General features: G+C 43.2%; 1 protein-coding gene across 2 annotated transcripts in view; it reads left to right on the top strand.

Moving 5' to 3' along the window:
* LOC139550136 (1-phosphatidylinositol 4,5-bisphosphate phosphodiesterase delta-1-like) overlaps positions 1-14,986 on the top strand; it is a 48,988-nt gene extending 34,002 nt beyond the window's left edge. For both annotated transcript variants that reach the window (XM_071360787.1, XM_071360785.1), the window contains exons 8-16: positions 96-240; positions 573-725; positions 3,336-3,488; positions 4,276-4,435; positions 6,493-6,609; positions 9,361-9,539; positions 9,903-10,035; positions 10,169-10,318; positions 14,626-14,986. In XM_071360787.1, the coding sequence (XP_071216888.1) occupies positions 96-240; positions 573-725; positions 3,336-3,488; positions 4,276-4,435; positions 6,493-6,609; positions 9,361-9,539; positions 9,903-10,035; positions 10,169-10,318; positions 14,626-14,714 (1,279 nt within the window). In that variant the 3' untranslated portion in view covers positions 14,715-14,986. The remainder of the gene's footprint in view (positions 1-95; positions 241-572; positions 726-3,335; positions 3,489-4,275; positions 4,436-6,492; positions 6,610-9,360; positions 9,540-9,902; positions 10,036-10,168; positions 10,319-14,625) is intronic.
* Positions 14,987-17,327: the final 2,341 nt, after the last annotated feature.

The raw sequence follows: 17,327 nt of genomic DNA, 5'->3' as shown, positions 1-17,327 counted from the left end.
GATCTTATAAAAGCGTTATAACTCTTAGTAGGGCTCTTATAAAACAGTTATAACCCTTCGTAGGGCTCTTATAAAACAGTTATAACCCTTCGTAGGGCTCTTATAAAGGGCTGTCGCTGTGTGGAGCTGGACTGCTGGGACGGGCCAGACGGAGAGCCAGTCATCTACCACGGATACACCCTCACTTCCAAGATCCTGTTTAAAGACACCATCAAAGCCATCAAGGAGTACGCCTTTAAGGTAGGCTAAAGTTCCATGTCAACTTTGTAGAATTGTGTCTGTCCTGTCCTGTTTAATTTATATCATGTTTGATGACATATATTTCTTTTTGCAATGGATTAATTACAGATGGTCCTCATTCTTATCAACAGAGGCCCAAAAGGCTCAGCCTGACCCTGTGTCAAAAACTTATGCTGCACTTTATTTTGTTTGCCCAGTACAATGGAATCAAAGGAATATTCCCAAAAGTCTAAACTCCATGCTAAATCAAGCGCCTACAGAAATGATTTCACTCATTTATTTGACTCAGGTCTGGAGTTAAACTGTATTTAACTGTCTCTGTCTGTCCCCAGACCTCGGACTACCCAGTGATCCTGTCGTTGGAGAATCACTGTAGTGTGGAGCAACAGAGGGTCATGGCCCAGCACATGAGCTCCATCCTGGGCAGCGCTCTGCTCACCTCCCCCCTGGGGGACCGGATGCCCACAGACTTCCCCTCCCCAGAGGTGGCTGGCTATAGTCTCTAGTCTACTGTTTCATATAAGAGTCACTGTCTGCGGTGTATATGAGGAAGTGTATGAAATGTGGAATTCTTACAGTTCCCCTCTTTTCACAACACATTCTCGATTTACTTCTGTTTTAATGGTGTCTAGTGCTTCCTAGGACCAGCAGCATTTCCTGTCCAGGAATGTCTCTAGTCTTTAGTCAAGAAGAACTTAAAAATATACACAGAGTATACAAAACATTATGAACACCTGCTCTTTCCCTGACATAGACTGACCAGGTGAATCCAGGTGAAAGATATGATCCCTTATTGATGTCACTTGTTAAATCCACTTCAATCAGTTTAGATGAATGGGAGGAGACAGGTTAAATAATTATTTAAAACCATTTAAGTGCCTTTGAACAGGGTATGGTAGTAGGCACACAGGTTTGTGTCGAGAACTGCAACGCGGTTGGGTTTTTCCGCACTCAACAGTTTCCCGTGTGTTTCCAGAATGGTCCACCACCCATAGGACATCCAGTTAACTTGACACAACTGTGGGAAGCATTGGAGTCAACATGGGCCGGCATCCTTTGGAACGCTTTTGACACCAACGAATAGAGGCTGTTCTGAGGGCAAAACTCAATATTAGATAGGTGTTTCCTAGTGTTTGGTATACTCAGTGTGTATATACACTGCTCAAAAAAATAAAGGGAACACTTAAACAACACAATGTAACTCCAAGTCAATCACACTTCTGTGAAATCAAACTGTCCACTTAGGAAGCAACACTGATTGACAATAAATTTCACATGCTGTTGTGCAAATGGAATAGACAACAGGTGGAAATTATAGGCAATTAGCAAGACACCCCCAATAAAGGAGTGGTTCTGCAGGTGGTGATCACAGACCACTTCTCAGTTCCTATGCTTCCTGGCTCATGTTTTGGTCACTTTTGAATGCTGGCGGTGCTTTCACTCTAGTGGTAGCATGAGACGGAGTCTACAACCCACACAAGTGGCTCAGGTAGTGCAGCTCATCCAGGATGGCACATCAATGCGAGCTGTGGCAAGAAGGTTTGCTGTGTCTGTCAGCGTAGTGTCCAGAGCATGGAGGCGCTACCAGGAGACAGGCCAGTACATCAGGAGACGTGGAGGAGGCCGTAGGAGGGCAACAACCCAGCAGCAGGACCGCTACCTCCGCCTTTGTGCAAGGAGGAGCACTGCCAGAGCCCTGCAAAATGACCTCCAGCAGGCCACAAATGTGCATGTGTCTGCTCAAACGGTCAGAAACAGACTCCATGAGGGTGGTATGAGGGCCCGACGTCCACAGGTGGGGGTTGTGCTTACAGCCCAACACATTTACATTTACATTTTTTTTTAATTTTAGTCATTTAGCAGACGCTCTTATCCAGAACGACTTACAGTAGAGTGCATACATTTTATTACATTTACATACTGAGACAAGGATATCCCTACCGGCCAAACCCTCCCTAACACGGACGACGCTATGCCAATTGTGCGTCGCCCCACGGACCTCCCGGTTGCGGCCGGCTGCGACAGAGCCTGGGCGTGAACCCAGAGACTCTGGTGGCGCAGCTAGCACTGCGATGCAGTGCCCTAGACCACTGCGCCACCCGGGAGGTCACCGTGCAGGACGTTTGGCATTTGCCAGAGAACACCAAGATTGGCAAATTCGCCACTGGCGCCCTGGCGCCCTGTGCTCTTCACAGATGAAAGCAGGTTCACACTGAGCACGTGACAGAGTCTGGAGACGCCGTGGAGAACGTTCTGCTGCCTGCAACATCCTCCAGCATGACCGGTTTGGTGGTGGGTCAGTCATGGTGTGGGGTGGCATTTCTTTGGGGGGCCGCACAGCCCTCCATGTGCTCGCCAGAGGTAGCCTGACTGCCATTAGGTACCGAGATGAGATCCTCAGACCCCTTGTGAGACCATATGCTGGTGCGGTTGGCCCTGGGTTCCTCCTAATGCAAGACAATGCTAGACCTCATGTGGCTGGAGTGTGTCAGCAGTTCCTGCAAGAGGAAGGCATTGATGCTATGGACTGGCCCGCCCGTTCCCCAGACCTGAATCCAATTGAGCACATCTGGGACATCATGTCTCGCTCCATCCACCAACGCCACGTTGCACCACAGACTGTCCAGGAGTTGGCGGATGCTTTAGTCTAGGTCTGGGAGGAGATGCCTCAGGAGACCATCCGCCACCTCATCAGGAGCATGCCCAGGCGTTGTAGGGAGGTCATACAGGCACGTGGAGGCCACACACACTACTGAGCCTCATTTTGACTTGATTTAAGGACATTACATCAAAGTTGGATCAGCCTGTAGTGTGGTTTTCCACTTTAATTTTGAGTGTGACTCCAAATCCAGACCTCCATGGGTTGATAAATTTGATTTCCATTGATAATTTTTGTGTGATTTTGTTGTCAGCACATTCAACTATGTAAAGAAAAAAGAATTTAATAAGAATATTTCATTCATTCAGATCTAGGATGTGTTATTTTAGTGTTCCCTTTATTTTTTTGAGCAGTGTAGTTTTATTCCATCACATTATCAGAGCATTTGTGAACTAACACATGAAGATAATTTTTATATGTGTGTCACATTCGTCAGGAGCTGAAGGGGAGGTTCCTGGTCAAAGGGAAGAGGTTAACTAAACTGGAGGCCTGCTTTGGCCCTGAGGAGACAGCCGTGGATGATGGTAGCTTAACTGAGGAGGAGGAGGATGACAAAGAGGAGGAGGAAGAGGAGAAGAAGAAGGCCAAGGTAGGGGAATAGGAGCCAAACATACTATGACACTCCAATAGTATCATTGTGACGGCTCCCTCCCTGTCTTCTATACCATATAACTGTATTGCAACATACTGTGTATGTTTTATTTGTTCTGTATGTTCTATATGTTCTGTATGTTCTATATGTTCTGTTCTGTATGTTCTATATGTTCTGTATGTTCTATATGCTCTGTATGTTCTATATGTTCTGTATGTTCTGTATGTTCTATATGTTCTGTATGTTCTATATGTTCTATATGTTCTATTTGTTCTATATGTTCTGTATGTTCTATATGTTTTGTATGTTCTATATGTTTTGTATGTTCTATATGTTCTGTATGTTCTATATGTTCTATATGTTCTGTATGTTCTATATGTTCTATATGTTCTATATGTTCTATATGTTCTGTATGTTCTATATGTTCTGTATGTTCTATATGTTCTATATGTTCTATATGTTCTATATGTTCTATATGTTCTGTATGTTCTATATGTTCTGTATGTTCTGTATGTTCTATATGTTCTGTATGTTCTATATGTTCTGTATGTTCTATATGTTCTATGTTCTATATGTTCTGTATGTTCTATATGTTCTGTATGTTCTATATGTTAAAAATGTTTTGTATGTTCTATATGTTCTGTATGTTCTATATGTTCTATATGTTCTGTATGTTCTATATGTTCTGTATGTTCTAGTAGAGCTGGAGTGTGTTACCATTCTGCCCAACCTACTGTACAGTAAAGCTGAAGTGAGCTGAAGTGTGAATGTGTTTGATCTGTAGGAAGGTAAAAAGCTGAAGCTGGCTAAGGAGCTGTCAGACATGGTGATCTACTGTAAGAGCGTCAATTTCAACGGATTCCAGGACGCTAAAGATAACCTGGGCTTCTACGAGATGTCCTCCTTCAAGGAAAGGAAAGCTGTGGCGCTGGCTGAGGAGTCTGGTGAGAATGTTAACTGTGAAGCTGAGGAGTCTGGTGAGAATGTTAACTGTGAAGCTGAGGAGTCTGGTGAGAATGTTAACTGTGAAGCTGAGGAGTCTGGTGAGAATGTTAACTGTGAAGCTGAGGAGTCTGGTGAGAATGTTAACTGTGAAGCTGAGGAGTCTGGTGAGAATGTTAACTGTGAAGCTGAGGAGTCTGGTGAGAATGTTAACTGTGAAGCTGAGGAGTCTGGTGAGAATGTTAACTGTGAAGCTGAGGGTGTAGTGGAGGGTACATTTTTTATTGTGAAGCTGAAGCGTTCTAGCTGAGCCTGTTACAACCTATCGCCAGCTTAGGAGTCTGGCAGAAAATGTTTACTGCGAAGTATGAGGGAGTCTGGTGAGATTATTCACCATGAACGGCTGATGAGTTTACCCACCATTTTTTTACCACTACGTCACTGCTGTGAAGGTTATTCCCATTACATCACTGCTGTGAAAGTTATTCCCATTACGTCACTGCTGTGAAGGTTTTTTCCACTACGTCACTGCTGTGAAGGTTTTTACCACTACGTCACTGCTGTGAAGGTTTTTACCACTACATCACTAGCTGTGAAGGTTCTTACCGCTACGTCACTGCTGTGAAGGTTAACTGTGACCGCTGACGTCAGTCTGCTGTGAAGGTTAATTGTGACCAGCTGACGAGTCACTGCTGTGAAGGTTAACTGTGACCGCTGACGGTGCACTGCTGTGTAAGGTTCTTACCGCTACGTCACTGCTGTGAAGGTACTTATTACCACCTATCGTCACTGCTCGTAGAAGATGTCATTACCGCTAGCGTCACTGCTGTGACCAGGTTCTGTGACCAGCTTACGTCACTGCTGTGAAGGTTTTTACCACTATGTCACTGCTGTGAAGGTTCTTACCGCTACGTCACTGCTGTGGAGGTTTTTACCACTACGTCACTGCTGTGAAGGTTCTTACCACTACGTTACTGCTGTGAAGGTTCTTACCACTACGTCACTGCTCTGAAGGTTATTCCCATTACGTCACTGCTGTGAAGGTTCTTACCACTACATCACTGCTGTGAAGGTTATTACCACTACGTCACTGCTGTGAAGGTTTTTACCGCTACGTCACTACTATGAAGATTTTACCATTACCTCACAGTCGTGAAGGTTTAACCATTACATCACTGTCGTGAAGGTTTTACCGCTACGTCACTGTTGTGAAGGTTTTACCGTTACGTCACTGTCGTGAAGATTTTACCGTTACATCACTGTCGTGAAGGTTTTACCGTTACGTCACTGTCGTGAAGATTTTACCGTTACATCACTGTCGTGAAGGTTTTACCGTTACGTCACTGTCGTGAAGGTTTTACCGTTACGTCACTGTCGTGAAGGTTTTACCGTTACGTCACTGTCGTGAAGGTTTTACCGTTACGTCACTGTCGTGAAGGTTTTACCGTTACGTCACTGTCGTGAAGGTTTTACCGTTACGTCACTGTCGTGAAGGTTTTACCATTACGTCACTGCTGCGAAGGTTATATTAGACTAACACATATGGAGAAAATCTCAGAGATACAATGCCATTATTGTAGACTGTATGGTATCTGCATCAGTTGTGTCTCTTTTTGTGGGTTTTATTTTCAACTTCATTGAACTGAATTGTACACAAAGCTTCTTATTAATAGTTTCTCATCACACTCCAGTAAGGATATGAGAATGACGTTGTTCTGTATAGTTTCTGTATAGTTTCTGTATAGCTAGGTGACATCTCTCTCTCTCTTTGTTTTCTCTTTCTCTCTCTTTCTGTTCGCTCTCTCTCTTTTTGTTCTCTCTCTCTCTCTTTCTGTTCTCTCTCTCTTTTTGTCCTCTCTCTCTCTTTTTGTTCTCTCTCTCTCTCTTTCTGTTCTCTCTCTCTTTTTGTCCTCTCTCTCTCTTTTTGTTCTCGCTCTCTCTCTTTTTGTTCTCTCTCTCTCTTTTTGTTCTCTGTCTCTCTCTCTTTTTGTTCTCTCTCTCTCGTTCTGTTCTCTCTCTCTTTTGTTTGTTCTCTCTCTCTCTCTCTCGCTCTCTCCAGCCAACAGCTACATCCATCACAATGTGGACAAGCTGAGTCGTATCTATCCAGCAGGCAGCAGAACAGACTCCTCCAACTATAACCCTGTACCCTTGTGGAACGCAGGCTGTCAGATCGGTAAGACTGTCTAAAGAAGAAGGGACAAGGGCTAGAGGGAATGTTTTCAGATGGTAAATGGGCTGTGGTACAATTCTCTCCTGAAGTTAGGCAGCAGGTAGCCTAGCGGTTAAGACTGTTGTGTCTTTAGTATCATTAAAGGTGAAGACTGTTATTTTATCTAATCAATTCTCTGTAATTATTATTACGTGATTAAACTAATAATGTAAATATAATTAACTAGGAAGTCGGGGCACCACGGAAAATGTTCAGATTACAAAGTTATAATTTTCTGAATATAACTCTTCAGATATTTTAATATCTGATCAATTAGTCAATTAATTATTATTATTACCTTCGTCAGTTTCATCTGAACGTCGTAAATTGTTGGTTATCTGCACGAACCCAGCCTTTACTATAAATCATCCATACACCAACTGGCTCCATTATTTATTTACTAACTAATTAAACAATTACAGAATATACAATACATAATAACATTATACCGTAAATACCGTCCCTAGTGGACTAAACAAAAACTGTTTGGTTATAACACGTGTAGCAGACCAGGGGGTTTGGTCAAGTTGTTTACACAGATCAGACACGGACAGAGTAGGATTAGCTCGGTTTCAAGGGTGTTTATTGAATAATAAATCAAAAGAAAAGAATAGGTCTCCCCCAAGAGACCCTCTCCGGGATACCGTCTTCTGGGCTCCGGGTCTTACTGTATCCTGTCGGGCACACAAACTCAAACTCCCTCGTTTTAGCTCGGGGCACCGTCTCCAACTACACGGAAGTCACCTTACTTCCCCCAGTCTCTCTCCTGTGTGCTGCCCTTCTGGCAGCTTAATGGGGCTTGTACAGCTGGTGAGCAATCAGCCCTTGATTACTCACCAACTCCCGAATCAGCCCCAATTAGTTCTGGGCAGAGAGCCCGTCGAGACCTGGCACGTCCAGCAGATGGAGCCATCGCCTCGTGATGTATACTCTGTCTGTCACCAGGACTCGACGAGTCTCTCCCTGGTGGCTGACCTGCTGTACGCCACACACGATAGATTCAGAGAAGAGAAGGGGTTTTGGAAGGAAGACTAAGGGACTTGGGTCTCTATGAGATTCGTCCACGTCGGTCAGTGTTCTCGTACTAGATTTGCTGCCTTTCCAGCTGCAGTCTGTTAGGCTGTCATCTAGGACTCACTTCTTCTTGAGTGATCAATAGTTCAGAATTCATACCATTTCAGATGTAGAGCAAGCGCCCACGTTTCCTGGCCTGTATGGTTGACATTAGAATTAGACCTTTTAAACGTGAGGACAAATCCTCGCGGTATTTGGAACTTGAGTGACTTTTCGTTATGTAGAGTGGATATTCAACTATTCGCCACCACAGCTCACGCTGGGGTTTGCTTAGTCCACCGTGAATTGGGTCACGGGGGCACTTATAGAAATGTAGAAAAGGGGTTGGTTCATAATTTCCAACCAATGCCTATACACCTGGGCGTGGCTACTGACTTTACAGGGAAGATGATTTTCTCATTTTAAAAGTTAACATCACATTACATCATTTTGCAAATAGTTTCATCTTTTCTCATTTACTTTAAACAAGAATAAGATGCAAGCCTCATAACTGAGGGACCTGTATAAACAGAGTTAGGGTAATGTGGCTGTATTATCTTTCATGAGGTCACAAACATGAAACAAAACGGACCGGGTCGTAGCTGGCTTCTCCACCGAACGTTCACACATTATCCAAAATAGGAATATTGTTAAATTCTCAAATTCTGGGATGTAGTAGAATTCGGCGGGAGAATCCCTTTGTCTTACTGTAAATCTCTATCTCTCTATACCGCAAGGTCATGGAGAGAGTGTCACGATCGTCGTATGGTGAAAGAGAGGACCAAGGCGCAGCGTGATAGCAATACATCTTCTCTTTTTTAATGAAGACGAAACAACCACTTTTACAAACTAACAAAAAAACGACGAACGTGAAGCTATACAAACAAAATGTGCTGACACTAAACACTACACCTAAACAATATCCCACAACCTACCTAATGACTATGGCTGCCTTAAATATGGCTCCCAATCAGAGACAACGATAGACAGCTGTCTCTAATTGAGAACCAATCTAGGCAACCATAGACTTTCCTAAACACCTACACTGAACACAATTTACATTTACATTTACATTTAAGTCATTTAGCTGACGCTCTTATCCAGAGCGACTTACAAATTGGAAAGTTCATACATATTCATCCTGGTCCCCCCGTGGGGAATGAACCCACAACCCTGGCGTTGCAAGCGCCATGCTCTACCAACTGAGCCACACGGGACCACAGAACTCTACAAAAACCCCCTAGACAATACAACCACCCAAGACGAGACAAACACACACAAACATCCCCCATGTAACTAAAATAATACAGAAAACAAAGATAACTAAGGCCAGGGCGTGACAGAGAGGAGTCTCTGTGGTATTTACGACGTGGTTGTAATGTCGTGGTTGTTCACATCTCTGCTAGCCGATTCACTGACAGGGCTAGCGTCATGACAAGAGCGTTGGGCCGACTCCGTGAAAAATCTGTCAATGTGCACTTGAGCAAGGCACTCTGGATAACATCATCTGCCAAATGACTGATATTTAAATGTACACTCCCCCTCGGATTTTAAAGGACTGGTGTGAGGAAACCATGCTTGCACCATCCATGAGGAGTGAGCATTCTAGAAGGGTAAGGATTCTCCCCATAACTGTTACTTAATCTCCTCTCCTCCTGTCAGTGTCCCTGAACTTCCAGACCTCCTGTAATGACATGGATGTGAACCAGGGTCGGTTCCTGACCAACGGGAAGACAGGATACGTCCTAAAGCCGGCCTACATGAGGGACCGGGGGTCAGAGTTTGACCCCATCACTCTGACCACGGGACCGTGGCTGCAGCACAAGACGCTCCACATCATGGTCAGACTGATTCTCTGGCTTGTCGGTTATATGTACATATCTACCTCAATCGACTCAGTACTGATACACCGTGCATTTAGCCAAGTTATTGTTACTTATTTTGTATCTATTATTACGTGTTTTACTTTTCTATTATTTCTCTATTTTCTTTCTCTCTGCGTTGTTGGGAAGGACCCATAAGTCAGCATTTCACTGTTAGTCTACACGTTTTTTACGAATCCATGTGACGAATAAAATTGTATTTGATTATATTTTTATCATATATAGCTTGTTTGTTATCAACGTTCACTCTCTTATGACCATGTTTCCACGTTGATGACAAACTCTTGACATGTAGCTGTTTTCCCCTTTTGTTATTCCCAGATCATCTCAGCGCAGCAGCTTCCAAAAGTGAACCAGAAAAAGACATCCATCGTGGACGCTCTGGTGAAAGTGGAGATACATGGGGTGCCTGCTGACACCGCAGATAAAGAGACGCCGTACATCGGGAACAATGGTATGAGAATTCACACACCCAAAGTGCTTAGCAAGTGACACTGTTCTGACCTGAATTCAACAATGCTCATTTAACTAGCAGATGTATATATACCAATGTGTAACGGGTGCTTTCTTGCTTTTGGACGGCCCAGGTTTCAACCCGATGTGGAATGACAACTTTAAGTTCGATGTGTACGTGCCAGAGCTGGCCCTGGTTCGCTTTGTGGTCGAGGACCACGACTCTGTTACTGATAATGACTTCGTCGGACAGTTCACCGTACCATTCACCAGTTTACAGATGGGTAAGTTAGTAGTCATACCATTCACCAGTTTACAGATGGGTAAGTTAGTAGTCATACCATTCACCAGTTTACAGATGGGTACGTTAGTAGTCAGACCATTCACCAGTTTACAGATGGGTACGTTAGTAGTCATACCATTCACCAGTTTACAGATGGGTAAGTTAGTAGTCATACCATTCACCAGTTTACAGATGGGTACGTTAGTAGTCATACCATTCACCAGTTTACAGATGGGTAAGTTAGTAGTCATACCATTCACCAGTTTACAGATGGGTACGTTAGTAGTCATACCATTCACCAGTTTACAGATGGGTACGTTAGTAGTCAGACCATTCACCAGTTTACAGATGGGTACGTTAGTAATACCATTCACCAGTTTACAGATGGGTACGTTAGTAGTCATACCATTCACCAGTTTACAGATGGGTACGTTAGTAGTCAGACCATTCACCAGTTTACAGATGGGTACATTAGTAATACCATTCACCAGTTTACAGATGGGTAGGTTAGTAGTCATACCATTCACCAGTTTACAGATGGGTACGTTAGTAGTCAGACCATTCACCAGTTTACAGATGGGTACATTAGTAGTCAGACCATTCACCAGTTTACAGATGGGTACGTTAGTAGTCAGACCATTCACCAGTTTACAGATGGGTAAGTTAGTAGTCATACCATTCACCAGTTTACAGATGGGTACGTTAGTAGTCATACCATTCACCAGTTTACAGATGGGTATGTTAGTAGTCATACCATTCACCAGTTTACAGATGGGTACGTTAGTAGTCATACCATTCACCAGTTTACAGATGGGTAAGTTAGTAGTCATACCATTCACCAGTTTACAGATTAGTTAGTAGTCATACCCTGCCATTCACTAGTTTACAGATTAGTTAGTAGCCATACCCTGCCATTCACTAGTTTACAGATTAGTTAGTAGCCATACCCTGCCATTCACTAGTTTACAGATTAGTTAGTAGCCATACCCTGCCATTCACTAGTTTACAGATTAGTTAGTAGCCATACCCTGCCATTCACTAGTTTACAGATTAGTTAGTAGCCATACCCTGCCATTCACTAGTTTACAGATTAGTTAGTAGCCATACCCTGCCATTCACTAGTTTACCGATTAGTTAGTAGCCATACCCTGCCATTCACTAGTTTACAGATTAGTTAGTAGCTATACCCTGCCATTCACTAGTTTACAGATTAGTTAGTAGCTATACCCTTTGCCAGATGAGATGGGTGAGTTGGTAATAGATCCTTACAGTACTTTCAGTGTTTTAATACACTGGCAAGAGTCATCGTTCCAAAGTCTCAAAGTCCAAACTCAACCATTAGTTCTTTATTTTGATAGAAACAATTCTTAATCTACTAACACTGAAAGCCCATACTATGCTTTTCCTGTCAGTGTGACTAGATGATAGGGAAGTATTGTCTCCTCTCTGACACAGAGAACAGTCTCTGTCATAATGACAAGACTGTACAGAATTAAAGCTTTGCTTCGCTCTTTAACTACAGTACCAGTCAAAAGCTTGGACACACCTACTCATTCAAGGGTTTTTCTTTATTTTTCTTACTATTTTCTACATTGTACAATAATAGCGAATACATCACAACTATGAAATAACACATATGGAATCACGTAGTAACCCAAAAAGTGTTAAACAAATCAAAATATATTTTTGATTTTAGATTCTTCAAAGTAGCTACCCTTTTCAAGCACACTCTTGGCATTCTCTCAACCAGCTTCATGAGGAATGCTTTTCCAAAAGTCTTGAAGGAGTTCCCACATATGCTGAGCACTTGTTGGCTGCTTTTCCTTCATTCTGCTGTCCAACTCATCCCAAACCATCTTAATTGGGTTGAGGTTGGGTGATTGTGGAGGCCGGTCAACTGATGCAGGTGGCGCACAATTGGCCCAGCATTGTCCGGGTTAGTGTTTGGCCGGGGTAGGCTGTTATTGTAAATAGAAATGTGTTCTTAACCTCTCTTGGGTACGTGAGACGTTAGCGTCCCACCTCTTCAGCAGCCAGTGAAACTGCTGGGCGCCAAATTCAAATACAGAAATACTCATTATAAAAATTCAGAAAACAAAACATATTTTACATAGGTTTAAAGATTAACTTCTTGTGAATCCAACCACGTGTCAGATTTAAAAATGCTTTACGGCGAAAGCATACCTTACGATTATTTGAGAACATAGCCCAGCAGACAACTCATTACAAACATTAACCAGCCAAGTAGAAGAGTTACACAAGTCAGAAATAGAGATAAAATGAATCCCTTACCTTTGATGATCTTCATATGGTTGCACTCAGCAGACATTCATTTACTCAATAAATGTTCATTTTGTTCGATAAAGTCTCTTTATCTCTTTATATCCGTTTTGTTTGCGCGTTTTCTTCAGTAATCCACAGGCTCAAACGCAGTCAAAACAGGCAGACAAAAAATCCAAATTGTATCCGTAAAGTTCATAGAAACATGTCAAACGATGTTTATATTCAATCGTCAGGTTGTTTTTAGCCTAAATAATCGATAATATTTCAACCGGACAATAACGTCGTCAATATAAAAGGTAAACAAGAAAGGCACTCTCTCTGGTCGCGCGCATGAAAAAGCTCTGAGACACGGCAGGGTCCACTCATTCAGAAGGCTCTTACTTCCTCATTTTTCAGAATACAAGCCTGACACAATTTCTAAAGACTGTTGACATCTAGTGGAAGGCATAGGAACTGCAATTTGAGTCCTAAGTCAATGGATACTGTAATGGCATTGAATAGAAAACTACAAAACCAAAAAAAAAAAGACTTCCCGAATGGATTTTTCTCAGGTTTTCGCCTGCCAAATCAGTTCTGTTATACTCACAGACACTATTTTAACAGTTTTGGAAACTTTAGAGTGTTTTCTATCCAAATCTACCAGTTATATGCATATCATATCTTCAGGTCCCGAGAAGCAGGCAGTTTAATATGGGCATGATTTTCATCCAAAATTCCAAATGCTGCCCCCTACCCTAGAGAAGTTAACTGACTTGCCTAATTAAAAAAAGGTTAAATATTTTTTTTTTTTAAATGCAGCATTCCATCACTCTCCTTCTTGGTCAAATAGCTCTTACACAGCCTGGAGGTGTGTTTTGGGTCATTGTCCTGTTGAAAAACAAATGATAGTCCCACTATGTGCAAACCAGATGGGATGGTGTATCGCTGCAGAATGCTGTGGTAGCCATGCTGGTTAAGTGTGCCTTGAATTCTAAATAAATCACAGACAGTGTCACCAGCAAAGTACCCCCACACCATCACACCTCCTCCTCCATGCTTCACGGTGGGAACTACACTTGCAAAGATCATCTGTTCACCTACTCTGCGTCAAACAAAGACATGGCTGTTGGGACCAAAAATCTCAAATTTGGACTCATCAGACAAAAGGACAGATTTCCACCAGTCTAATGTCCAAGCAAGTCTCTTCTTCTCATTGGTGTCCTTTAGTAGTGGTTTATTTGCAGCAATTCGACCATGAAGACCTGATTCACACACTCTCCTCTGAACAGTTGATGTTGAGATGTGTCTGTTACTTGAACTCTGTGAAGCATTTATTTGGGCTACAATCTGAAGTGCAGTTAACTCTAATGAACTTATCCTCTGCAGCAGAGGTAACTCTGGGTCTTCCTTTCCTGTGGCGGTCCTCATGAGAGCCAGTTTCATCATAGCGCTTGATGGTTTTTGCGACTGCACTTAAAGAAACTTTCAAAGTTCTTGACATTTTCTGGATTGACTGACCTTCATGTCTTAAAGTAATGATGGACTGTCATTTCTCTTTGCTTATTTAAGCTGTTCTTGTCATAATATGGACTTGATCTTTTACCAAATAGGGCTATCTTCTGTATACCACCTCTTCCTTGTCACAACACAACTGATTGGCTCAAACGCATTACATTAAGAAGGAAAGAAATTCCACAAATGAACCTTTAACAAGGCACAACTGTTCATTGAAATGCATTCCAGGTGACTACCTCATGAAGCTGGTTGAGAGAATGCCAAGAGTGTGCAAATCTGTCATCAAGGCAAAGGGTGGATACTTTGAAGAATCTCAAATATAAAATATATTAATATTTGTTTAACACTTTTTTGGTTACTATATGATTCCATATGTGTTATTTCATAGTTTTGACGTCTTCACTATTATTCTACAATGTAGAAAATAGTAAAAATAAAGGAAAAACCCTTGAATGAGTAGGTGTCCAAACTTTTGACTGGTACTGTATACACACTGACTGTTCATTGACTGAGACCCTTCTCTCTGTTTAGGATACAGACATGTGCCGCTACTCAACAAGGAAGGAGACCCCCTTCCCTCAGCAGGACTGTTCGTACACATCATGATCATGGATGCCTAAAACAATCCCTGTCCGAATGTGCCATAATCACCACTGTGACTGTCGTCCAGTCCCAAACAGACCTTCAGCCCTATACCACTACACCCTAGGGCACTAGAGTGGATCTGAAATGATTGAATATGTGTAAGGGCTAGGGGTTGGTTTGGGATTGGGCCCTAGGGAGGTGGGGCTAGGGGTTGGTTTGGGATTTGGCCCTAGGGAGGCGGGGCTAGGGGTTGTTTTGGGATTGGGCCCTAGGGAGGCGGGGTTGGTTTGGGATTGGGCCTGAGGGAGGCGGGGCTAGGGGTTGTTTTGGGATTTGGCCCTAGGGAGGCGGGGCTAGGGGTTCGGGGTTGGTTTGGGATTTGGCCCTTGGGAGGCGGGGCTAGGGGTTGTTTTGGGATTTGGCCCTAGAGAGGTGGGGCTAGGGGTTGGTTTGGGCCCTAGGGAGGCGGGGCTAGGGGTTGGTTTGGGATTGGGCCCGAGGGAGGCGGGGCTAGGGGTTGGTTTGGGATTGGGCCCGAGGGAGGCGGGGCTAGGGGTTGGTTTGGGATTGGGCCCAAGGGAGGCGGGGCTAGGGGTTGGTTTAGGCCCAGAGGACATCCTCCGTTATTACATCACTACTCCGGAATCCAGCGGAAGATTTGAGCTGTTTTTACTTGGGAATTTCAATTTTTTTCTAAAACAATTATAATTAGCTTATCGAATAGACAAGAAGATTATTTGAAACAGTAGAACTCCATTTGAGTTTTTTGTATTAGTATTATGGGGAATTGTGACAAATGAAGAAGTTTATCAAACCATCACATCACAGGGATTATACAAATCATTGTTTTTGTATACTAGGTATTATTATAGTGTTAAACACTTTTCATTTTGGATCATTGTATTTTTTTTTAATGTCCAGCATTTCTTTTCCGTGTTGTATAATCAGTTTATTTAAATCAAGGTATTCAAATGATAATTTTAAGAGAATTCATTGAATGAACAGTACTTGAAACAAACAAACAGACAAGAGAAAATGTTTTTTTTTACAAAGAAGCCCTTAGATGTTTCAGCTCTTATTGTTTTTATGAATCAATATCCACATTGTATACAGTTCATTCGGAAAGTATTCAGACCCCTTGAATTTTGCCACATTTTGTTACGTTACAGCCTTTTTCTAAAATGAATGAAGGAAATGTTTTCCCTCAAGATACACACAATACCCCATAATGACAAAGCGAAAACAGGTTTTTAGACATTTTTGCAAATTTGATAAAAAAAACCCGAAAAGAAATACCTTATTTACATAAGTATTCAGACCCTTTGCTATGAGACTCGACATTGAGCTCAGGTGCATCCTGTTTCCATTGATCATCCTTGAGATGGTTCTACAACTTGATTGGAGTCCACCTGTGGTAAATTCAATTGATTGGATATGATTTGGAAAGGCACACACCTGTATATATAAAGGTCCCAGAGTTGACAGTGCATGTCAGAGCAAAAACCAAGCCATGAGGTCGATGGAATTGTGCGTAGAGCTCAGAGACAGCATTGTGTCGAGGCACAGATCTGGGGAAGGGTAACAAAAACATGTCTGCAGCATTGAATGTCCCCAAGAAGAACATTCCTTTTTAAATGTAACCTTTATTTAACTAGGCAAGTCAGTTACGAACAAATTCTTATTTACAATGACAGCCTAGGAACAGTGGGTTAACTGCCTTGTTCGGGGGGGGGGGGGGGGGAGACAGATTTTTACCTTGTCAGCTCAGGGATTCGATCTAGCAACCTTTCGGTTACTGGCCCAACGCTCTAACCACTAGGCTACCTGCCACCCCATATTTACAATGACCGCCTACCCCGGCCAGACCCGGACGACGCTGGGCCAATTGTGCGCCACCCTATGGGACTCCAAAACATAGCCAGATGTGATACAGCCTGGATTCAAACCATGGACTGTAGTGACGCCTCTTGCACTTCGATGCAGTGCCTTAGACCGCCGCGCCACTCGGGAGCCCAATTCTTAAATCGAAGAAAATTGGAACCACCAAGACTCTTCCTGGAGCTGGCTTCCCGGCCAAACTGAGCAACCGGGGGAGAAGGGCCTTGGTCAGGGAGGTTACCAAGTACCCAATGGTCACTATGACAGAGCTCCAGAGTTCCTCTGTGGATATGGGAGAGCCTTCCAGAAGGTCAACCATCTCTGCAGCACTACACCAATCAGGCTTTTATGCTAGTGGCCAGACGGAAGCCACTCCTCAGTAAAAGGCACATGACAGCCCACTTGGAGTTTGCCAAAAGGTACCTAAAGACTCCCAGAGCATGAGAAACAAGATTATCTGGTCTGATGAAACCAAGATTGAACTCTTTGTCACGTCTGGCACCATCCCTACCTGGCAACATCCCTACAGTGAAGCCTGGTGGTGGCAGCATGATGCTGTAGGGATGTTTTTCAGCAGCAGGGACTGGGAGACTAGGCAGGATAGAGGGAAAGATGAACAGAGCAAAGAACAGAGAGATCCTTGATGAAAACCTGCTCCAGAGCGCTCAGGACCTTTAGACTGAGGCAAAGGTTCACCTTCCAACAGGACAATGACCCTAAGCACATAGCTAAGACAATGCAGGAGTGGCTTCGGGACAAGTCTCTGAATG

This window comes from Salvelinus alpinus, chromosome 23, assembly GCF_045679555.1.
Source record: "Salvelinus alpinus chromosome 23, SLU_Salpinus.1, whole genome shotgun sequence".
Taxonomy (NCBI): domain Eukaryota; kingdom Metazoa; phylum Chordata; class Actinopteri; order Salmoniformes; family Salmonidae; genus Salvelinus; species Salvelinus alpinus.
Note: the sequence above shows the minus strand (reverse complement) of the source record. Positions and strands in the feature narration are given on the sequence as shown.